Below are 25,359 nucleotides of genomic sequence, written 5' to 3'. Positions count from 1 at the left end.
AGAAGGCAGAACTGGTTCTGGCCGGGCACAGGCCCTCTCTGCCTAAGAGATCAAAAGATTTTTGGACATAAATATTGGGTCCCAGACCCCTGAACTTTAGAACTCATCCGGATCAAGAAGACTGCCAAGAAGAAGAGCTGGAGAAGCTGCGGGAAGGGACGACCGCTTTGCTTGGTGCTTTGCTGGGCTGACCTGTCTTGGGCAGTGAAAGGCCTGGACTGGACTTTCTGCAACCTAACTTGTGAGTCTCTCCAAGGGCTTGAGGTAGAGCTTGCCCCCTGTTCACGAAGTTTCAGGCACAGCAAAGACTTCAAGCTCTTCTGCCGCAGCACTGGGGACTGTGTGTTGTGTGCTGTAACAGAGGAAAAGCAACTCGACGACGTCTACGACGCCGCTGCTGACACTATGTCCAGAGGGCATCGCAGAGGGCACCGCTGCCACGCCGCACCGCAACCTTGGTCTCACCGACGACGCGCGTTGACGCTGCCACCGAGCCGCTGCTTGCACTGCGAGCTGTGGGCACCCCACTCCGCACCGCCTTGCTTCACGCCGAAGCTTTGGTACCACCAAGAGCACCGCCCCAATGCTGCACCATGACCTTGGTCTCACCGACGACGCCTGTTGACGCCGCCAACAAGCCGCTGCTCGCACCGCAACCTGTGGGCACCACACTCTGCACCACCGGGCTTCACGAGGACGCCGTGGCCTCCCTGACGCCGCCGCTCCATGCCGAAATCGACGCCGCTGCTTGCACCGTGGTTCAAGGGCACCGCTCGTTAGCCACACGAAGCACCGCCCTCATCCCGCAGCCTTGGCCTACCGACGCCAGCACCATCGACTCTCGCTCCTCAGCCGACAGCGCTTCCGCAATGACAATGCCGCTGCTTGCACCGTGACCTGCTAGCACCGTGACGAGCACCGCCTTCATCTTGCACCTGCGACCCTGGTCTCACTGACGACGCCTTCTGACGCTGCCACCGAGCTGCCCCTCGCACCACGACCTGGGGGCACCGCACGCCTCACCGCTGCACCCGACGCTTGCCGACACCAGCGCTCCCGACTCCATCAGAGAGGAGCTCGACCTGCACCGCGAGTGACTTCAAGGGCCCCATCCCCTGCACTTCTCACAGATACGGTTTGCGGGTCCTCCCGACACCATAGCTGGCCCGCAACCAGCCAGAACTTTTGGATTTGTTGTTCACGACGCAGTGATAGCCCCGGACTGAGTTTTCGACATCGAGGAACTTTGTGTGAAACTTATTTTGATAACTACAGATTTTAAATATAGAATTGTAGATTTTTGTCGTATTCAGTCTTGTCTTAACGTATATAAAAATATTGGCTATTTTTCTAAACTGGTGTGGTGTCCTTTTGTAGTGCTTACACTGTATTACTGTTGGTTATGTGCAAACGCTTAAATCACTGCCTCTAGGATAAGCCTAGCTGCTCATGCCAAGCTACCAATGGGGTGAGCAGGGGTTATTTTAGGAGTGTAACTCCCTTATCCTGACTAGAGTGGTGGTTTCTGCCTGGCTTTAGCGCAAGCCTCAGCCAACCAGAAATTTCATTTCTAACACACCATAACTGAGACCATAAAAAGCATGAGATAGACCAACCTCATCAAGTAAAGTTTTCACGCGTAACTGCCATGAACTTGACATGCCCTTGTTAGAAGTCAGGCAGTCATTAATTATGGCCCTTGCTAGTGCGGCTTCTTCATTGGGCCAAATAGAATGCCACAACAAAGGGGGTCCAATTCGAATAAGATCACTCAGATAAGCAAGACGCAGTTCGTTATGACAAATAAAATGCGAGGAGGAAGCTGTAACAGTCAAAACTCTCCTACAAAAATTATTTTCCTTCTTCTGGAATGCCATGCAGTCAGCAAAACCCCAGACACCCACCACATAGGAGGCTACTGGAGAACATTGCGCAGTGTAGATTAGTAGCACTGGGGCCAAAGGCCAACCATTAAAGGGACGCAGAAGACTAAGGAGTGATCCCAATGATCTAGCCAATGTTGCCCTATTTCGCGAAATATGTTGGGACCCATGATCCTGTCACGCTAAAAGTTACACCCGAATAGGAAAAGGTTTTTGTACTTTTTAAGGTGTTTTGGCCAATTGCAATTCTAAGATCCAGAGGTCTTTTGGCATCACATATTATGCCATGGATAAAGTTAGTTAAATGATCAGGCTTTGACCTTAAAGTCACAAAAGAGTGAACTACCGTTCTCAGAGCTTTTGGTGTGCAGACCATTAAAATCGCATCATCTGCGTACAGAGGTGCGGGAAGTGGAGTGCCAAATATCTTTGGGACATCTAAAGTACTGGCTGTCAGTTGGGTGCTTAAGTTATTAATATAAAGAATAAATAATAAGGGAGCAAGTATGCATGGTGAGTCTCGATAATCTCGGACAATTCACCTTTTTGACAATACTGGACCCTTGCTGAGTTATTGGAATAAAGTGCAGCCAATATGTGGATAAGGGTCCCGTCAAGTTTAATATCATAGAGATGCTGCCAAAGCCTATTTTGGTTTACACAATCAAAGGCTATGGATAAATCCATGAATCCCAAGTACAGAAGGGACTGTTTGGCTACCATATACTTGCTGATTACCAGATTTGAATAGGACACCGCTCCACAGTGCCAATACCAGCCTGGTAGTCATATTAACATGGATCCAGGATATTATTTTCAAGTACCCAGTTCTGAATCCTGTTATAAAGAACTTGTTCAAAAATCTTGGCTGGTATGTCATTTAAATAAATTGTGCAGCAACAATAGGGCTTTGCGCTGTCACCTTTTTCAAAAATGGGAACTATAATAGAGTTCACCCAAGAACTTGGTATAGTAGAAGATATCATGCTACTAAAAACATCTGTCAGCAGGGGAGCCCAAAGGGCCAGATTACATTTTATTAAAATCGATGTGAACTCCATCAGGGGCTGGAGATTTACCCCTTGCACTCTGTTAAATCACTATTGTAACTTGGTCAAGACTAAAATTTAAAACTTTAAAAGAGATGGGAGCCTGGTCTAATAAAAGTAAGGATCTCACAGCATTATCTGAATAAATCTTGGCAAAGTGCTTCACCCACGCATCACTCTCTATATGGCAGAAGATGGTAGTAGATGCCTGGTCAAAAGATAGATACAGCTTTCCAGAACAGATTACTGTCCTTTGTAGGTGCCTTATCAGATAAGACCTGTCACTGCTGGGTGATAACCTCATTTCTCCAATGGGAAACCAGAATTTTATACTCCTTCCTCATACGGACCACCTCAGCATGATCTCTTTGTGTATTGCACAGGGCTCTACATAGTGAGCAATTGGCAAGTTAACACGCACGATCGAACCATCGCAGACACTAGCCATAGGTCTATAGGGCTTTCTAAGAGTTCTTTTAATCTTCTCACAGAAGCCTACAAAGGCACTGACTACCTACCCCTGTTCCTCATGCTCTGCTAAGCATCCCAACGCTAAGGTGTTATTCTCTGAAATGACCTTTTCTAAAAATTGCACAGGTCAGACAATTTCCAACATACTCGCAGATGGTCAGTGGACGGTCATAGTTGGCCGAGGCCAGTTGCTAATTTTGTGAGTCTTTCTAGCTGGGATGTCAAATGTTTCTACAACAGGATTATGATCGCAAAATTTGGTGGATATGACAGTGCCATACATTAAACAATTTATCAAGTTATGGAAGACAATTACATAGTCAATAACTGTGGAACAATTTCTCCCTCCGGACGTTGGTATACCTACATTGTCCCTACCAGCTGTCTATAAAGCACTGTGCATGTCAGCTAAATTAAGTAGTACCTCTAACTCTTTACCCCTTGTGTCCCCTCCCATATCACCCATTGTAATGTTACCATTGCTTTCAATTGGGAGTTTAGCATTAAAATCCCCCACCAGGCAAACATAAATGAAGGCCCACATTTATCCTTATTTTCAATAGAGAGGAAATAAAATCAAATACAACTGGAAAATTCTTGTTGTGAATGGTATAAAAATAATTGTAAAAATTCACAAGATATAACTATAAAGCCTCACTCTATACTACTACTTGGAAGGTATTTACCTTTACTTCTAAGATGGAAAGCCCCCCCAGATAGAGGCTAGTAGGGAAAAACATACACAACTCAAAGACAGTGGCGGCAATGTCCCAGGTTTCCTGAAATAACAGAATGTCACTGACACATGTACAAACACAGACAACTTTCTATAATCATGATACAATTCCTTGTATATGAAAATGTACTAAATAGTATTTGCTGTCTTTTTTATTTGAATCAACCAATACACTATAGATTCATTCCCCATCTCACCCTTCTCTTTCTAATTTCGGTTTTGGTTTGGTTTCACACCTTGGGTCCACTCATTTATACATTCTCCTTTCTTCTTTAATGACACTCACAAAATTGTTCTAATTAAAGTGTTTCTTGTTTAAATAAAACTTGATTCGGCTGAACCGCAGTTGTTCATCATACAAATAATGTCTGCGGTGTGAGTTGCGCATCAATTCCGTATTGAGTAACATAGTTGAAATTCTTTTATATATATAAAGGTGCTTTTTGGCTTTCATGATTAAATCTACACAGAAAGGTCTGTGAAACTAAACATTCCTTCCTAAGAATGAGTTCCATCTGAATCTCTGTTCCAAGGATATGTTGGAGATATTGGCATCAATTCTCAGAGGACCACACATTGTAGACTGATTACCATCAAAAGCATCTGAAACATAATAAAAAACCCATTCACCCTGGATAAAGCATCATAACTATTGGCAGAACAAAAAGGTACAGAGGTCTGCCTGCAGTGTACACTATGGAAGAAGCAAAGGAGGCGTAGGTCATCGGGAACTTAAGAAATAAAGTTTTAACTGTGTAGCATGTCTTATTATCCCCCCCGTCATCCTATACACCTATTCTGTAATTTATACAATGCCAACACAGCCGCAGCTCGACAGATTTTCACATTTGGCCATCAGTTTGTACATGGCAAGTAATTACAGCTACTGACTACAGTTTAAGGACATCAAAACAAGACCTCACAAGGTGCCCCTGGAAGTGCTCATGCTCAAATCACTCCTAACACAACATAAAAGCTCCAACCTCTAGGCTAGAGCCAAGTTGAAAAGAAAGATAAACAACAATACGCACCGATAACAAAATGTTGGGTTCCTCTCCCAGTTGGCACTGGTCTCACATTGAGCCAAGTCAGCAGTCTTCAGAAGACTTCCCATTCACTATGTCCCTACATAAATACAGAAAGCACAACTTCAAAAAACCACAACTTACTTCTAGAATTTATATTCAAAACCAATCATTTTCCATAGCTAAAAGCAAAAGTGAATTATTACATGCAGACATTGCTTAATGTTAAGAGTGACTGATGAGCACAGATTAAAAAAAAAGAACAAAATAATTTTTGATTCGGTCTCAGCCTCCTTATTTGATAAAAATAAAGAACTAGCAATCAATGGTCACTTAACCCCTCCTCACTATTCTCTTAGTTCTCTTTCACAGAGTACTTACCTTTTCCTCTTTGAGATCTCAAAACACAACTTCATAAAGTAAATATTGTATTTCTAGTGCATAGGCTAAAGCCCTTCTTGTTAGTTATTTAACTGCCTTCTCTACTCTTGCCATCTCAAATGAAACCTATTTAAGGATCTCCAAATTCAAGAATTCCACCTTCATGGGGAAACATTTCTCACCCAATCGCCATAAATCTGTAGTTTTTTTTCATCGCCAATGTCGCTTGTCCATAATTCCTTTCTGGCACCTGTCTCATCAAATATTCTATGGCTCCAGTTCAAACATACCTTTGTGTACCGCTCATTCCCAGTGATTCTCTAATTAGATGTGGGCCTTGTGTTCATTTTGCATTGATGTCCCCTGTGCTTACTGTTTCGGTTTGTGACTTCTCTGAATTGAATCACATTAATCTACAGACCGCGTTTCCAAGTGGTTTACAACTTTCTCCACCATATTAACTTCCCTCACCTATCGTCTGCTTGGTCTTTCCGTTATGGTGTACTGTTCTAGCAACTGCCTCAGTTTTCCAGCTGCAATGACAGAATACCATATGTAGCATACAATTTCTCAGTTCACTGAAAAAGCACTTGCAGCAGTTACGTCTGATAAAAATACTACAAGATGGATAATGAGACTCTCTGGACTGTAGTAAGGTGTGTAGGGTGATGTAAGCATTCAAACTTTCTCAGCACAATCATCTTATACAGAAACGCTTAGAAATCTAATTCCATGCTTTACAAAGAGGTGCTTATATGGAGGTTAGCACTGCTAGAACTTCTTCACTGAACAGTGATGATGGACATGACATAGAACTCTATTGCAGACACTGGTGTATAGCCGTTCTCCTAGAATATTACTGGGAACTCTAGTTAAATTACCAACTAATAGTGTCTGAGGTAGCTTCAGGGATAAAGCTATCACTTAACAAGGATAGCTGTAAGGGTTTTTCTCTATTTGCTCAGTACCAAGCAATTTTCTTAGCAGATCTGCTTTCAGAAACACGGAGTCCTCACTTTACCTCTGATGGCTTGGTAATAATCCAGATCACAGTCGTTTTCTAAAACTCATACGTTTAGATGCAGAAGAGGATAGTGCCTTGACGACCTTCATATAATTTTCCATGCTGAGCAACAAAGAATTAAAAATGGTGCTGGGGTCCTATTTCGAGGCAGCAAGGTGGAAAGGGACTAAATGACTTTCTTTTTGGACTCTGATGGGGCATGTTCAGCATAATTTCTTGGTGATTAAGACAAGTCACCTGGAGAGTGGGATTTCTAACTTGCATTATACTTCTACACAAACGTTTACTTCCCAGTGACTGGAGAGAGACCAGCCCCCTGAAAGAAGTGAAAACAAAACTATCCTCTATAACTTACAAACTGTTCGTGTTTGCACTCTTTTCCATAATCTTCTACCTCAAACAGAATGTCTACCAGTCTGCAGTAACAGGGTGAAATATGTGCACAGTTAGCTTTAGCCTCAAGTAAATCTCCACCATTCTTGTTCTGTTGCTAATTTGTGTGTCTGAGTTCCAAGTGCCTTTTCTATCCCAGACCAACTCAGAGCTTTGGGACATGCCTTGGCCATATGTTTAAAATGTTGGATGAACTGAATTTAAGATTTTCAGGCCATGCACTGTGGAGCTACTATGCAGAATGGGTTTGGAAAATCATGTATTCAAACAAATCACAAAAGCCATTTGTGTCCCAGATTTGAATCTCAAAGCCTTGCATCATGCTTAATTCAAGAAAGAAAAGACATTTCTACAGTTTTGAGGCAAACTCCTAAGAAAAAGCAGATGATGCGGAAGGCCATTTTTGTCTGGCTACCTTTTGGGCCAGGGTGTTCAGAAGGACTGGATCGAGAAGAACCCAGATCCATTGAAAGAAGAAATTATAAACTATGGGAAGAAATCTAATTAATATCGCAATACCCCCTTGTGGAATTCACAATAACCCACTCTCACCCATACTTCACAGCTCAATTTGCCCCAGTTTAAACCGTTTCACTATAATGAGTCCATTGTCAACATGAAGAACCATTAACAAGAAATGCCCATAGGGGTGTGGTCTGTCAAGATGGCAGACAACAAGTACTAAAGCCAAGCTCTGCTGGCCCTAATCGAAATCCTTAAACATCCTGGCTCATCGGGGCAAACAAGAGGGGGTTCTATAGCACCAGACTGCTTGCTGTACTGTGCTCTCTGGAGACTGTGGTGGGGGAGGCTCTCCGACAACTGCGGCAAGGGCTGGAGCTGCCGATTGAGGCAGAGCATTGTGCACAACATGGCGGCTGCCACTACAGAGCCTGCCCTCACCTGGGGCCGGCTGGCTGAGGATGCCCAAAGCAAGGCAGTGGAGCAGATTTGGGATACAGTTCAGGGAAGGTGGCAGAGAGCGGAGCTACGGAGGCGGCCGTAGATGGCTGAGTAGCTCCTAGTGGTGCCCCCGGGGTGGCCTTGCCTGCGCAGGAGGAGAGCATTGTGTAGACCCAGCGTGTGGGGACGTTCACAATGGAAGAGGATGTGGCGATTGGCGTGAGGCCTGCCTGTGGGTCATGAAAATGCCTGGGGCCTCCCAGCCACCATGCTGGGCCACAGACATCAAAGCGCTGTAGGGCATGGCTGTTGGACCGGCATCAGGAGAGATGCGATAGTTCTTGCAGGTGAGGGGCCTAGTTTTAAATGGGCTACCCCACTGGTGCTGAAGGCTCCTTGTGTTGGACTGGGCCTCTGACTTTTGCCTTGCAAGTGGATCTGGGACTCGTGCAGGTCACCCATCTTGGATAAGGAATTGTGTTGGAGCTCTTGCAAGTGGAAGCAGCTCTCCTGGCTTATGAGGGGGCTGCCCCAGCCTGCAGCAGGTGGCCCCTGATGCAGAGCTGGGTTAGAATTAATGGTAGATGGAATGCGGTTGTGCTCCAAGGTTGCAAATCTCTCTCGGACCTTTGCTTAAACTGTCTGGACTGGAAACTCTGTTCAAGGCTGATATTCACAGATGGCTGCTCTAGGCATAGTTCCTCTGCTATTGTTGGGGAGGCAGGCAGCTATCATGGGCAAGCCACAGGCAGTCTGTTGTGTGTTCCCTACATAGCCCATTGTCGGATTCCCTATGTTGTTAGACTATTATGCATGTTGTAGTCCACTTTTGCTTTGGACACGCTACCAAATAGCACACTTGGTTTTATGCCACCTTGTATTTTCAAAGTCAACAAGTTTTAGTATTTTGTTTTTTTCCCTGCGATTTAATCGAAACAGCTTATGCAAGGTCAAACAACATTGCTCCTTGTTATTCTCTGTGGTTGGACACTAGCACCTAGACATAATACAGAAGCCCAGCGGCTGTTTTTTGACACACATATTTTGTCATATAACCTTAGGAAGTGTTCTAAAAACACACAGAGCGGAGACTTGCAGACAGAGCAAAGGTCCCGAGACAAGAGGGCTGAGTTGACTGAGATGTAGAGCAACCATCTATGTATGCGAAAGTATGGGGTCCGCCACTAAGGCCAAAGATCAATAATCATTTAGCTTCTGTAGTGAGGGTGGGTTTAGGCAAATCTGCCAGCTAATACGACAGGGCTTTTCATTGTAGATGGTCTACTAATCATGCCAAAGACATTACTGACCTATATTTGTTTTCCAATTGTGGCGTAATTATTGTATACCCTACAAAGTAAGAGAGTTACCCCACTTAGGCCACCCGATGCCTGAGACGCCCGATATACCGGCAATCAGAGAAACCGGAATCATAACAATTGAAAAGATATGATCACAAGTGTCTCGGGAGAAAGAATAACCCAAAAAAATAATTAAGAACGGATCAAGAATTGAATATTATTCAAAAATTCTACCAGGGGTGACAACCTACACAAACTTTGATCATTGGTGGACCTCTGTGTAATCTTGAATAAAGGGATACATCCTTAAAGACATCCCTTGGGAGAATTGGTCCTCTAATGGATGAACCCACTTTGATTAAAACAACCTCATATTAGAAGACTTGTACCCGGATTTGGACGATAGGCACGTAATATTTTCTGACCTACCAAGGCAGTAAGTGATCAATTGATTTTAATGATTTGCAAAGTCCTGAAGAAGGCAGGGATATAATCGCCGAAACGCTGCGTCGACACCAGTTTTTATTTGAAGCGAATCTTTGTGTGAATAATTGTTTCATTTGGAATTTACATGATTGTTTAATCTGCAAGTACAATTACTCATATCTGTTTTTATGTAATGAAAAGGACATGTAAGACACCAGTTTTTATTTGAAGCAAATCTGTGTGTGAATAATGGTTTCATTTGGAATTTACATGATTGTTTAAACTGCACGTACAATTACTCATATCTGTTTTTATGTAATGAAAAGGGATATGTAAATGGTGATGTGATTATGACATTTATGTGAAAAACCACTTAATAAGAAAAATCCATCCCTATTAGTTTTTAATAGAGTTCATTAACATAATAATATTTTTATGGAATATGTTATATGTTTAAATATGAATTTGATATAATAAAATTGTTGCGAAAATATGATTTTGGTTATATGATTTATCAACAGGGAAGTCTTTGGATCAGTGGTTACTATTGGTTTTGGAACTATATCTATAAATTCAAGCACAGAGGGGAATTCTGTTTTGTTGTGTGCAAAGTAATAATTGCATACTACAGCAAGCTAGTTTAAGTATTGTAAGCTTCCTCTGCGTCTCTTTTCCATTTATTGTGGACAGGTATGCGTGAAAGAATGAATGGGGGTGGCCTGCTACTGTGATCCCTGAGAAGGTCAAGAGTGTTGTGTTCTGGGGTGCCAAATCGCTTGTCTCTCTGGAAAGGTTAGGAGGGCAAGTGAGGCACTATAAGCTAGTCTGATTCTGGCCCATAGATACTGATGGGGTAAGGTGACTCGTTCCCTACATGCTGATGTTCTATGGTCCCAAGCATAGTTCTGGTCCTGAGCAGAATCCCTGCAAGAGGGCCAGCAGACACAAACTGACCAATATGCTGGAGAGGCGAGGAGCAAACTGGTGGTAGGGGATGGGGGGTACTCGCATCCCATTGATACCACTGGCACACAAATACTGGCCGCCATCAAAAACTCATGGCTGGCATTGGAACACAAAAATGACTGTTCCAAAAGGGGTTAACCTCCTCTGCACAGATCCCTGCAAAGTGAGAAACCAGACAATGGCAATGAAATAATCAGTGCAATTACAAATGACTTAAGGAGCTGCAGACCAAAGTGAGCTCCCTCTCAGACCTTTCTCGACGATTTGAGACTAGGTTGGAGAATGGGGAGGGCAAATCCTGCCCTAACAACTTCAGATTTGTGGGGTTCCCTGAAAAGGTAGAAGGTAAATCGGTAGAGCAATTCCTGAACACCTGGATCAAAACTGGTTGGTTTGTCTCCATTCTTTGTCTTGGAGTGCACACATAGTGCACTGGTGCACATGCCCCCCCCAGGCACTTACCCACACGTGATTATTGCACATATCATTAATTACAAGGTTCGGGATTTGATCATGCATGCAAGGGTGGGGATCTAAAATATAGGGATCAGATCATAAGAATTTTCCTGGATAAGGTGCATGTGCAGAAACTCCAAAAGTCCTTTAATGCAGCAAAACAAAAGCTGCATGTTATGGGACTCAAACATATGTTGCTGTATTCTGTTAAACTACATGTAGTCCACGAAGCGAAGACAACATTTTTTAATGGAGCCCACAGAAATTTGGAATAGGCTCAACATGAGAGTTGTGGCACAGACATATTCTAGAATATCAGGGCAGGTGGCTCGTCTGTGGATAGGAAGACACTCTGGTCACCTGGTCTAGGAGACTCCGCAAGTGCCTAAAGATAGAGCATCAATTGGAGTAGTGGTACAAGAGAAAGGCCCATTGGTCATGGAGACAGTTACCATACACGTGCAAGATGACAATATGAGCAGTGGTGAACCTGAGTCTGATAAATCCACCTGGGGAAGCCCTCGGGGCGACCAGGAGGAACGGATGGAACACATGACCCGACACCATAATGGACATGATGATACCTGGCGGTTCTGGCTAGGAGGGGGAATGGTTTGTGTAGTACTCCTGCGCTTGGCTGAATTGTGTTTCACTGTATTTGGCAGCTGACATGAAAATTATATTAACTCCTGCTTGGAAATGTGACTAGCCTGCTGTAGAGGGGATGAATTCTAAAAGTCTGGTTCGTATACTCATGAGCATTATGGTAAAGTACGTCCAGCTGGGTTGGAGACTTGCCCCACTATCTGTTTCACTCTTATTTGTGTTCTTTTTCGGATTTCACCTATTCGTCTTTCCTTTCTCTCTGTTTTTTCTACATTCTTCTGGCATCATCCCTAATATTAGGTTGGCTGGGGGACTGTCCCTCGCCAGGTGACACCGGCTAGTCGTAGGCTGGTGGGTGCACACCAATGTTACGACCCTCTACGTGAGTGAACTTTAGGTATAGTATTGCTTGCAATATATATTTCTTTTTTTAAAGCGCAACAGAGCTTGGCTCCATTGTTGTTGGGCATGGTCTGCATGGTTTATTGAGTGGGATATTTAACTAATTTGTAATTTTTTTTTGCTACATATTCGAAGTTCAAGGTTGAGATGGTTGCGTTAGTGTTTCCCAGTGGGGAGGAGGGGTTCGGGAGAATTTGGGTAGTGTGTTTCTTATTGAAGTGTGGTGGAGATTGCAGCAGATATTTGTTCCTGCAGTTGGTCATATATGGGTGGCCTTTGGTAGATTCCCTCGGACCGCTTGGGTCTGCCTTCACTGGTGACAGAGGAGGTTTTAGCTGCATCTTACCTAACACACTATGATGGGGACAGTTAGGCTTGCAGCCTGTAATGTGCGGGAGTAAACAACCATGCTTAAACGGTATAGAGTCCGTACACATGCAAGGAGTTTGGCAATCTGTGTGGGCTACTAAATAGTAAGGAGATAAGTATCCTAAATGTCTATGCAATATAGACAAAGGGGCTTTCTTCTGGAGAATTATAGGCACACTGTCACCACATATTCATGTCCCACATATATGTGGAGAGCAATTGGATCTTAAATGGGACATTGAATAGCCACCTTGCACGGTTACGTACCAAGCTGGCTATGACGCCAAGGTGGTTTCTCTTTCAGGGCGTGGGGGCGTTGACCCCCTGCCTTTGAGTTGCCACATCACATGAAACTTGTAATTGTAAATTACATTTATCCATAAATTGAAATGATCTGGCTTCGCTCTCCCCTCCCCCAATCCCCGAATGTCCTGGCCACTGTGTTATAGCGGGATGAAAGGGTGTCTTAAAGGGTGTAACCAATCCCGACTACTAGCAGGGCAGTAAGAGTAATGGACTCGGTCCTGATCAAGTGTAATGCTCATGTCAGGTTGGACGGGTGTCTTGCTCTTTCCAGCCCGACATACGCACTTGAAGCCTCCCGAACATACACTGTATTAGAGAGCCAAGGGAACACAGGCACAGGCTCCAGGTCTCACATGGAGCTTTGGATTCACCTGTCTGCCCCAATCCTGGAGCTGCCGTCATGCGGTTTACTTTCATGAACTGCATAGGAGCGTCGCTTGGATTGGTTCTGCAGGTTGGCATAGGAGGAAGCGCAGGGGCAGGATAATTACAGAGCATGGCCAATTACTGTTCAGCTTTATTTTGATTCTTCAGTGTTTGGGCTTGCGTATTGGTCAATATGCGCTTTGCCTTTACGCAGCACAGCTGACCACACTGTGTGGAAGGTGTTAAGGTGAGTGTACTGTGGCGAAAGAGCAGCCTGCTTGTTTCTGGGCAATGAGTAAGAGTGCACAAGCCAGGCTCAATGAGACATTCAGCAGCCCCAATGTGAGTTTCTATTATCAAGATTATATCATCAGAACAGTGGGTTACAATGCAATCGTGTTTATTCAAATAGATACAGAACTTTTCAAAATAATTTTCTCTGCCGTACATTCAGCCGGGGGGGGGCTTTATCTAACTATCAATGAGCTCCTTTGTCTAGGAAATAGGTTAATTAACTAGTGGTACAGCTTGATTAATGATTAGATAAAGTCCCTCATGTGCCGGAAGTAGGCACTCACATACTATGTAACTGAAGAAAACAAGGATGTTTGTTTAGATACAATGTCCCATCATGAGATAACATATAATTGTACATTATTGTGTATAAGGATTAATTTAACAATATCAGGGTTATTTTTTGGATACATTTAAGATGATTAAAGTGTTTAAGAAGCAACATTGATGCCCAGTCGTGGCCTCAAACGTGCAGGCAGGCGCTATATTGTTTTATTTTACAGTGACCTGCTCATGGAGACTGATCATCTGGGCGCTTTACAGTTTATTCAAGCAGGGCAGTGAAAGTAGAGAAGAGCGTGTACTGAAGGAAGGCATAATAGATCATTCAAAAAAGAGCACCTGCGAAGGATGGAGTGAAAAAGAGACCATGCAAGAGATGTAGTCCAGGAGAAGAAAAGCCACTGTAAATCTCCCTGTAGTCAAATTGTCAGGATTCCTCCGTGGCGCTGAAGCGCCTTCCGAGCCTTCAGCGGACTACAACTCCCAGAAGGCCAGAGTCCGGAAGAAAGGATTTAAGCGCCAGGGGCGCTCGACACGGCGCGCGTAATTTGAAGTCACCCTGACCTCTCGCGGCGGCGAGAACACTGACTCAGAAGTTCGAAGCAGCCGGGAGTCGCTTTCTAGCTGGAGGTTCCTGGCCGTGATTCCCGAGTCCCGTGGGCCGAGGCAGAGAAGTCAACCGCTCGCCCCGCTTCCCTGAAGCAGAAGGTGAGTCTGTGAAAACGTTCGGTGGCGGTGTCCACGGAAAGTACGGACACACTTCGTTTCACGTCGGCAGCTAATCGGAAGAAAACGATTCCGAGCGCTGCCAATACGAAGGTACACTTCCCCTCTGATTTCTCTCCCAACCGGGTACCGAACTGCGGTTGGAAGAGGCGGCGGAATACAGCGGCGGTCGCAACCGCGTATTTCCGAGCGCCCCCTTTCATTTGCACTTTCCTGGGTTATTCGTTTCTACTTGCACTCATTAAATACAGGTCCCAGTAAGAGGGGTTGCTAAACTTTGTAGATAACCTGCTTTCTAGGCGACCTGCGACTTTGTTTATATCTTTTGAACCTTGCCCGGATTTCCGGTGAATTCCTGTTCTGTGTTCTCTGAAAACTCTAAGTGAGGTGGAGGTAACCTTGCTGGGAAAGAGTCTACGGATATCAGAGGAGACCCTACCAGCCCTATCACTGCACAAGGAAGGGTAATGGTACATATGTTGGAGGAGGGGATGGGAACAGTCTTTAATGTATGCTAACCACGAACATATCAGGTGGTGATACTTGTGTTTCCTATCGTTTCAGATGCATGCTTGCTGGGAGGGCATGTTTTCACCCCCAGGAACCCAGGCCAATTCATTTACAGGTATAGACATGTCAGCACTAGCGAGAGGGGTGTAGTGTAGCCTGCAGTTCCTGTATCTTACTCTGTGCCTTTGTCGTTTCAGGATCCCTTCCCCGCTGTCCCTTCCCTTTCCTTTCCCTCGCCTGATAATTCGAAGGCCCTGTTTTTTAACACTTCAGGGACTTAGTAATATCAGGAGGTGGACTCTCTCTCAACGCGACTGCATCCTGCGGAGCCTGGCCTGACAGAATTACGCGCCCACGTATTTGGCTCCGCCCGGTGCAGACGGGTAGAGAATGGCGTCCATGGAGGACGTTCTTCAGGCACTCCTTTTGGTGCAACAAGAACTGGCCTCTTCCAAGGCGGAAACAGCCGCCTTAAGAGATAAGGTAGAGAGACTAACGAGAAACCCTTTTGATGTCAACCCAGGACCCTCCCAAATACAGGTCACCGTGCCCCCACCTCTTCCATTGGCTAGCCCTGAAAGATTCGCCGGGGATCCCTCCAAGGTCCAGATCTTCTTAACACAAGTAATGTTGCACTTTTCGTGCAAACCGGCCTCCTTTCCCAACAATCACTCCCGTGTGGCGTTCGCCATTTCATACATGATAGGGGACGCGGCCAGTTGGGCGGTCCCGTTGGTTCGAAACAATGACGCGGTATTATCGGACTGGGGGGCTTTTTGAGCAGAATTTGAAAAAGTGTTTGACTGAAGAGCCACGACCTTTAGCGCAGACCGAGAGCTTCTGCAGCTCACACAAGGGAGAGGGGATTTGGTCACCTATTTGACCTCTTTCAATCGTCTCATTGCCGAAACCTCCTGGCCAGAGGAAAAGAGGATGTCTCTCTACTATCAAGGTCTACGAGACGAACTAAAAGATGTGGTGGCCCAAATAGACCCACAGCCGACCTCTTGTGCCGACATGATTAGTCTGACGTTACGATTAGACAGGAGAATGTTGGAACGAGGGGGAGAGAGAAAGAAGTGGGAGAAAGGAAGCTCTAGAGCCGACAGACCTCCCCGTAGACCCATGCCCATTCCCGACACTGCGGCTGAACCCATGGAGCTAGGGACCGTTCGCCCCCCATTGTCCAAAGACGAACGTGAAACCCGACGACTCCAGGGGTTATGCATGTATTGCGGCAAGAGGGGGCACTATGTACGAGAATGCCCGGTGAAACCCAAGGCTTCGGACGCCTGGTCCCGGACTAAGCGGGTGGCGGTGTCCTTCTCTTCTAATCCAGACCCCCTGGGCTTAACCAAAGAAGATAATGAAGGGAGGAAGGGTTTACAGCTCCCTTCGTTAGCCACGTTTCCGCCAAAAGACACAGAAACACAGCTCATGCTACCTATGCACCTCGGTAGCAACTTACAGCAAAGCCCCGTTCAAGTCATGCTAGATTCAGGAGCGACAGGTAATTTTATAGACCACGACCTAGTGATCCGCTTAGGGCTGCAAAAGGTCCGTAAGCCCATAGCTGAAGAAGTATTAACAGTAGACGGGAAACCTTTGAAGTCAGGACGGGTGGTGGAACAGACTGAGTGCATAGAGTTGACCTATCAGTTAGCCAAGGGACAGCACAGAGAGAGGATGTCTCTTAATATAATTCAAGCTCCCCAATATGAGGTGATATTGGGTATGCCATGGTTAAGTTACCATAACCCCGTCATAGATTGGCGAGCACGAACAGTCAGTTTCCCCTCGGAAGAATGTCAAGGACATTTGGAACTGGGCCATCCTGCACAGGAAATGGCCCCGAAACCCTCTTATGTAGTGGCCACGGCTGCCGAAAAGGAAGTGGCCCTACCCCGGCAATTCACCCACTATGAGGATGTGTTTAGCGAGAAACAAGCGGAACAACTACCCCCTCATAGGGAATATGATTGCCGCATAGATTTAGTGGACGGAGCCACCATACCAGCCTGTAGAGTGTATGCTCTATCCGATCCCGAAACTAAGCATTTACGGGAATATCTAGATCACTATGTGGCCATAGGATTCATCAGACCTTCTAGATCACCCGCTGCCTCCCCCCTCTTTTTCATAACTAAAGCCAATGGAGATCTGAGGGCTTGTGTGGATTATAGAGTACTGAATAAAAACACTGTCAGAAATAGATATCCTTTGCCACTTATCTCTGTATTGCTCGACCAAGTGAGAGAGGCCCAAATTTACACGAGGTTGGACTTACGGGGGGCTTACCACCTAGTGCGTGTTAGGAGCGGAGATGAGTGGAAGACCGCTTTCAAAACGCAGTATGGCCTCTTTGAGTATACTGTAATGCCGTTCGGCCTCTGCAATGCCCCGGCGGCATTCCAGTATTTTCTCAACGATGTGTTGCGTGACTTTAAAGACATCTTTGTGGTCGTCTATATAGATGACATCCTCATCTATTCCGGCTCTAGAGATGAACACGACCCTCATGTTCTCCAGGTTCTTTCCCGGTTGCATACTCACAAGCTTTTTGCAAATTAAGCAAATGTGAATTTGGGGTAAGAAGCGTAGAGTTCCTAGGTGTAATACTGTGTCCTGAGGGGTTGCACATGTCCGACCGAAAGGTATTGGCCGTCCAACAGTGGCCAACCCCTACCAACGTGAAAGAAGTGCAATGTTTTCTGGGCTTCGCGAATTACTACAGGCGATTCATCCTCCATTTCTCGCAAATTGCAGTACCTCTCACACGACTGCTTCGAAAAGGACATACCTTTCTGTGGACCCCAGAGACAGAGGAGGCCTTTGAGATCCTGAAGGCTGCCTTTACGGCCTCTCCGGTGTTAGCACATCCCAGGCCGGAGCACCCCTTTATCGTAGAAGCAGATGCCTCGGATGAGGCTGTTGGAGCCATCCTGTCCCAAAGAAATCCTGGGACTGGTCAACTGCACCCCGTGGCTTATCCCTCAAAAAAGTTGAACTCCGCTGAAAAGAACTACACCGTGGCTGAAAAAGAGCTTTTAGCAATAAAGAAGGCCTTTGAGGAGTGGAGACACTATCTGTGGGGGGCCAGACACTCCATCACTGTTTACACAGACCATCGAAATCTGCAATATATGAAGGATGCCAGACATTTATCTCAGAGACAAATGAGGTGGATGTTGTTTTTTGCCGAATATGATTTTGTTGTCACATTCAGACCCGGAACCGAAGACCGCAAGGCAGATTCATTGTCTCGTCTAGGATTGAGCGACTTCCCTGGCCAAGAATCCAAAGAAGAGGCTATCATCAGCCCTACGAAGGTGGTGTGTGTCCTCAGAGCAGAAGCCTTTTTGGAGGAGATAAGAAACCACTCTCCCCGGACCGTCTGGGAAAAATGGGCCAGTGAAGGGGTGGAGCGCTCCCTGAAGCAAGGGCTACCCTTCTATGGGGGGAAATTGTTCCTTCCCACCACGGCGTTGAAAAGAAGAGCTTTTACCTGGTGCCACGAAGCCCCACTAGCAGGACATCCAGGAACTCGGAAATCGATCCACCTCCTACAACGGTACTTCTGGTGGCCCTCGTTACGCTCGGACGTTACCACCTGGGTGTCTAGATGTGAAGAATGTGCCCGAGCAAAACACGAAACAGGGAAAAAGAAAGGCAAACTCATCCCTTTGCCCACTCCGCGGTATCCCTGGCAAAACATAAGCCTGGACTTTGTCACGGGGTTTCCAAAGGAAAAAGGGTGTTCCGCCGTCCTAGTAGTGATCGATGGGCTCACTAAGATGGGACACTTCATCCCCTGTAGCAATTTACCAACGGCCAGCCAAACCGCTCAGTTGCTGGCAACGAACATAGTAAGACTACATGGATTGCCCGAAGTCATTGTATCGGATAGGGGCCCCCAGTCCGTGGCCAGATTCTGGAAGGCATGGTGCAAGGCGTTGCACATAGAACCCGCCTTATCGACAAGTTTTCATCCCCAGACAGACGGACAATCGGAAAGATTGAATGAAACCTTAAAGACCTATCTCAGATGCTACGCTGAAGACGCCCAGAACTCTTGGATAGACTTGTTATGGATGGCCGAACTGGCCTATAACAACGCTTGGCACACGTCTACTGGACAGTCCCCTTTCTATGCAACCTATGGGTACCACGCCAGAATCTTACCCGTTAACATTCCTAAGGACATCGACTCACAACCTTTGGTTGAAACTCAAGTGAAAAGACTCCACGGTCTGCAACGCAAGATACAAAAACATCTTCGTAAAGCCAAACAGGCTTACAAACGGTGGGAGGATCGCCACCGTAGAGAGGGGCCGCAGTACCAAGTAGGGGACAAGGTGTGGCTCTCCACGAAAAACATACGTTTTAAACTGCGCAGCATCTTTCATCCTAAGTTCATCGGACCCTACACCATCCTGCGACAAATAAACCCGGTGACCTATAAATTGAAACTGCCAGGTACACTCCGCATCCACCCAGTGTTTCACTGTAACCTGTTGAAACCAGCCATCGGGGCACGCAGAAAATCCCTGCCTCCAGTGGTGACAGAAGACGGCATGGAGTACGAGGTCCGCAAGCTTGTGGACTCCAAGATCAGGAGGGGAGTACTATGGTATCTGGTTTCCTGGAAGGGCTATTCAGCTGAGGATGACTCATGGGAGCCCTCTACTAATGTGCATGCCCCGGCCGCTGTCCGGTCATTTCATCGCCGTTTCCCGCACAAACCTGGGCCTAGGAGGCGCTAGGGGAGGGACCTACTGTCAGGATTCCTCCGTGGCGCCGAAGCGCCTTCCGAGCCTTCAGCGGACTACAACTCCCAGAAGGCCAGAGTCCGGAAGAAAGGATTTAAGCGCCAGGGGCGCTCGACACGGCGCGCGTAATTTGAAGTCACCCTGACCTCTCGCAACGGTGAGAACACTGACTCAGAAGTTCGAAGCAGCCGGGAGTCGCTTTCTAGCTGGAGGTTCCTGGCCGTGATTCCAGAGTCCTGTGGGCCGAGGCGGAGAAGTCAACCGCTCGCCCGCTTCCCTGAAGCAGACGGTGAGTCTGTGAAAACGTTCGGTGGCGGTGTCCACGGAAAGTACGGACACACTTCGTTTCACGTCGGCAGCTAATCGGAAGAAAACGATTCCGAGCGCTGCCAATACGAAGGTACACTTCCCCTTTGATTTCTCTCCCAACCGGGTACCGAACTGCGGTTGGAAGAGGCGGCGGAATACAGCGGCGGTCGCAACCGCGTATTTCCGAGCGCCCCCTTTCATTTGCACTTGCCTGGGTTATTCGTTTCTACTTGCACTCATTAAATACAGGTCCCAGTAAGAGGGGTTGCTAAACTTTGTAGATAACCTGCTTTCTAGGCGACCTGCGACTTTGTTTATATATTTTGAACCTTGCCCGGATTTCCGGTGAATTCCTGTTCTGTGTTCTCTGAAAACTCTAAGTGAGGTGGAGGTAACCTTGCCCAGATTTCCGGTGAATTCCTGTTCTGTGTTCTCTGAAAACTCTAAGTGAGGTGGAGGTAACCTTGCTGGGAAAGAGTCTACGGATATCAGAGGAGACCCTACCGGCCCTATCACTGCACAAGGAAGGGTAATGGTACATATGTTGGAGGAGGGGATGGGAACAGTCTTTAGTGTATGCTAACCACGAACATATCAGGTGGTGATACTTGTGTTTCCTATCGTTTCAGATGCATGCTTGCTGGGGGGGCATGTTTTCACCCCCAGGAACCCAGGCCAATTCATTTACAGGTATAGACATGTCAGCACTAGCGAGAGGGGTGTAGTGTAGCCTGCAGTTCCCGTATCTTACTCTGTGCCTTTGTCGTTTCAGGATCCCTTCCCCGCTGTCCCTTCCCTTTCCTTTCCCTCGCCTGATAATTCGAAGGCCCTGTTTTTTAACACTTCAGGGACTTGGTAATATCAGGAGGTGGACTCTCTCTCAACGCGACTGCATCCTGCGGAGCCTGGCCTGACACAAATAGCACTTAGTCCATTTGGATAATCGGTTTTGTATGGGCTTCCAGTGTATGGAGATAAGAGAGCAAAGGTACAAGATCACGCAACGAATCAAACTAGCATAGCTAGGATTAGCTTTATAAGCATAGCTGAACGTGTTATTTACAGAGTACAGAAAACCTCCCAGCAGTAACTTATATTTCTGCTTGTCACTTCATATGCCGATAGGGTCAGATCTTTCCTTTTCATCTACTGCATTTGCAAGAACTTTCGATGCTGCATTATTTTGAATATAAAATCAAGCTAGCCCTGGATTGTTTAATCCTCCAACACCAGTCTGAAGTTGTAGGCAGCGATTCTATTAGATAGATATATATATGTAATTACCCATCAATAACTGCCAGTTTTTTTGCTACCTCTTGCTACGTGCATTTCGTGGCTTCTCTAAGTTAAACTTGGCATCTATAAACAATATTTGTAATTGTACCAAAGTTGTATTCCAGTTTTTGAAAATATGTTCAAAATTTGATGCCGATTCCTTAAGGTGAGGCTAATCTCACTGTTCTATCCGTTTATTGAACTGAAGAGTTTCCCTATAGCTTTGGTGAGTCTTTAAATGACCGGGAACAAAATGAACAAGTTGGTTTGTGGAGTAGTGATGTAAGACACATTAGCAACACTTGCAGTACGTCCAGGCCGCACTACAGTGCGCTACAAAAAACAGTAATTAAATTGTAGTGACTGGATGCAAGAATTAGCACACTCCGATTTAAAAAGCTAAACCACAATGCATGCGTTATGATATATATAGCACGCTAAGGAAGTTTGACCGTCACCAATGTAAGGTGTAGTGAATCTGACAAATAGTATTTCTTTCTTGCTCTGTGTGACTGTGCTTTCCAAGGCGTTACAATGTGACTGCAGCCCTACTCTAGTGCTTTCTTGCAATAGGCCTATTTAAAAAGGTGCATTCACGCTTTCATATTTATGGTGACGTTCTTGCTAGATTAAGTACTGGATTAAATTAGTATCAAAGAACAAAAGCTAATACAGCACACCCATAGTCTGTGTAAATAGGTCCTACCCAATAAACAGTATTGAGGACCGGTATTAATTCAAATTCAATAAGACAATCTCACAAAATCATAAAGTCATATATGGCAGTCCAATATCAAACAAGACATGATGAACAGTCCACGTGGCTAAAGTAGAAAACGTTCTTTTTATTTATTATGAGACCAATTTCCAAAGTTGAGAACAGCCAACACGTGTTTCGTCTGTACTTGTCAGTACTGAGACTTTCTCAAGGCTATCGAATGATTCTATAAAATCCAGAATCAAATAAGAAATCATGGAGGGTCGATACGTATTAAATACGGAATCCACACAAAGTAATGGACTTAAGTCAGGATAGTCAATATGGAGTACCAAACGAAGGCTCACGTCACCCGTAATCTGATATGATGTTACAGTTGTACTAAACAATGATCACTAATACGGTCAGTACATCCCAGACGGAGAAGCCAAATTGGAGCAGAATACGGGGAGCCAGTCACAACCCTACTGGAACGGTTGAGTACAAGGTAACTATAAATTAGAGTCGCCAAAAGAGCATCCCGACCATGATACGTCGAATCCTCATTAGCTCCCAAGGCGTCATCGGAGTAACCGCGCGTGATAATGCTCACAAGTCAGCTGTAATTCTACTAGTGTTCTACAGTGGTGACCCTCCATGATTTCTTATTTGATTCTGGATTTTATACAATCATTCGATAGCCTTGAGAAAGTCTCAGTACTGACAAGTACAGACGAAACACGTGTTGGCTGTTCACTACTTTGGAAATTGGTCTCATAATAAATAAAAAGAACGTTTTCTACTATAGCCACGTGGATTGTTCATCATGTCTTGTTTGATATTGGACTGCCATATATGACTTTATGATATTGTCTTATTGAATTTGAATTAATACCAGTCCTCAATACTGTTTATTGGGTAGGACCTATTTACACAGACTATGGGTGTGCTGTATTAGCTTTTGTTCTTGGATATTTAAATTGGCAGGTTGTTTCCTCAACTTGCTTAACAAGCACTCTTGGGTGGTGGGTGCTTTTAGCTAGCCAAGCACCCCGCTGTACTTGCAGCATTTCTTCATTTTACTTTTTCACGCCATTGACTTGGTTTGTATATTAATTCTTGTATTGATGTGCAGGTTTTTCCCTGTTAGGGAACACTACTACCTTTTAGTGTAAATGGATTAAATTAGTGTTCAGCATGGGAGGGTATCACATCTTTCACTCTGCTGACGAGAAGGGATAAGGCCTGAATGCATGTTCCTATAGATTGGCTGCCTTATAGTACAAAGGGAGTTTTCAAGGAAAAATAAGCACCCATTGAGTAACTGCAGCAACAAAAAGCCAGCTGAGCTAATTGCATTTTATATTTTTTCCAACAATGCATGCAAACAAATAACAATAACTGTCAAAGCCGATAGATTTGGCATTTACTGCCAATCTTTTGACTTTGGCAATGCTTATTTGGTTTGTCATGGGTTCTGCAAACCTTTAATTGTTGGAAAAGCTGCTGGGCTCTCACCAGTCCGAAAAAACAATGTAGCTAAATGCAAAAAAAAAAAAATCCTTTTTTGATCTGAAAGACTGTCCTACCATAGCGGTCCGTGGCACTGAAGGAAACAACTTTGTGAGTAGATGTGCTCTTTGTGAAAGAACAGAATGCAATAACCCACATTGAAGATAGCCATTGGGTGAACCTACTACCCTATGCTGTAGGGGCGGAAAAAAAATGGGAATGACAATAACAAGGAATGAGGAAGGACGGCAGCAAAAAGCCCCTATAAGTAAGTACATTATGCATATAGTTTTTGTAAAAATCTGTCTTGGCTAATGCCAGAACCTAAAGAATGGTGTCTGGTATATGCTTTAGTTTACGTTCTCTGGAGCAGAGGTGTGAATTTTAACTAATAGTTTAGAGGCAGTATAAATTGCATCCTTGGTTTTGCTTGATTACGTCCTTGTACTATCCTTGCAATGGTGATCATGTTTTCTAATTACAATAGCCCTACCAATACTCTTTCAGGTTTATAAACATTTCAGGAACGCCACTTCAGAATTGCTGTTATAATATATTGTTTTTTAACCAAATTATACATACAAATATTTGCCGCAGAATGTCCCATTTTTTCCTCTATTTTTCAAAATGTTCTTAGGAGTGAGAGCCCCTTGTAACTCCGTCACTGGAAGTTGGACTTGCTTGCGATGCTCACTTCATTGCATTTGTCAACAATTTTTACGCCTCACCACTTTCAAAAGTTACCAGCTGCCACCGTATGACAAAAGCTTTAATGGAGATTATGGATAGATTGGATTGCACGGATATCAGGAGAGCATCATCAGTCGTCACAGGCACATTCCTGACACTCATAATACACATTGTTGATTAGATCGTATATGGACGATGAGAGACATCGCTGACGAGACAGCAGTTGCAGATTGCGAGTGCAAATTTCTATGCGATCACGCACCATTGATAGAGTCCACCACAACAGCATGCACTGTTCCATCCATCCCTCTGTGGAGGCTGCAACCCAAGGCATTGTACAACAGCGTGATTTGTGCTTAAATAGAGACCGCTATAGAGGGATATTATAATCTGAATGCGAGTCTACCTCAACAAGAGCAAATGAATGGGATGCATACAAGGGGGTGCTTCGAGGGGAATGCCTTAGCAAAAAGACTGGCTTTCAGCACCAGTTACTGACTGAGATACAAAGCTTAGAGTAGAGAGTGGCCGGTCTGTAGCCCAGAGAACCGTCGGACCCAGGTATGGAGTACCAACCAGTGTTGGTCCAGAAAATATTGGTGGAGAATTGGGATCACTTTGATGCTCTCACTTTAAAAGGATACAGGCAGAAACTTTATAGAGAGGGGGACAAGGCGAAGGCCTCTGCTCAACAGGGCATACTTAATGAACACCAGAAACATCTTCAACGGGTGTACCATTGATCACCTGTGCTGTCGGGGGCAATTGACAGGGATTATTTGTCCGCTGTGAGGCCCCAGTTAATGAAAGGAGAGCAGAATGGGGCCTTGGAGACAGATATCAAACGAGAGGAACTTGTGGGGGTTCCTAATGAGCGCTTGGGATACAAAACACAGGGGATTTGATGGTTTTCCTCCAGAATTTTACCAAACATACACAGCTTTCCTATCGATAAAATGCTGGATGTCTTCCTTGAGACCAGGCGGAGAGGTATCTTGCCAGGCTCTATGAGGGAGGTGGTGATTGTTAGAATATCCAAACCTGGAAACGATCCTGCATTACACGAGTCATATAGGCCACTGTCCATGATTAATACAGATACCAAGCACTTGCTATGGTTCTGGCCAAACGGCTTACGAGATTGGTGCGCTGGTGCAAGAGGACCAGTGTGGTTTTATACCGGGACGCAATAAAATGCTAAATATAAGGAGAATGACCCATGTATTCTTTAC

At 45.3% G+C, this 25,359-nt stretch overlaps 2 protein-coding genes across 3 annotated transcripts in view; one reads left to right on the top strand and one right to left on the bottom strand.

Annotated features, from left to right (window-relative positions):
* USP21 (ubiquitin specific peptidase 21) overlaps positions 1 to 25,359 on the bottom strand; it is a 508,323-nt gene that overhangs the window by 405,240 nt on the left and 77,724 nt on the right. For both annotated transcript variants that reach the window (XM_085637764.1, XM_085637765.1), the window contains one exon: positions 5,171 to 5,264. In XM_085637764.1, the coding sequence (XP_085493890.1) occupies positions 5,171 to 5,253 (83 nt within the window). In that variant the 5' untranslated portion in view covers positions 5,254 to 5,264. The remainder of the gene's footprint in view (positions 1 to 5,170; positions 5,265 to 25,359) is intronic.
* On the top strand, positions 15,266 to 15,655 carry LOC146775859 (protein LDOC1-like). Its single transcript, XM_085637061.1, has one exon. It carries the CDS (start codon positions 15,266 to 15,268, stop codon positions 15,653 to 15,655), a length of 390 nt encoding a protein of 129 aa, XP_085493187.1.

The sequence above is a fragment of the Triturus cristatus genome, chromosome 12 (genome assembly GCF_964204655.1).
Source record: "Triturus cristatus chromosome 12, aTriCri1.1, whole genome shotgun sequence".
Classification (NCBI taxonomy): domain Eukaryota; kingdom Metazoa; phylum Chordata; class Amphibia; order Caudata; family Salamandridae; genus Triturus; species Triturus cristatus.
The sequence above is the reverse complement of the archived record's forward strand: the minus strand, read 5'-3'. Positions and strand labels throughout refer to the sequence as shown.

Excerpts from the sequence above, each read along its gene's own strand:
- LOC146775859 (XM_085637061.1), top strand. The coding sequence starts at position 15,266 with ATGGCGTCCATGGAGGACGTTCTTCAGGCACTCCTTTTGGTGCAACAA.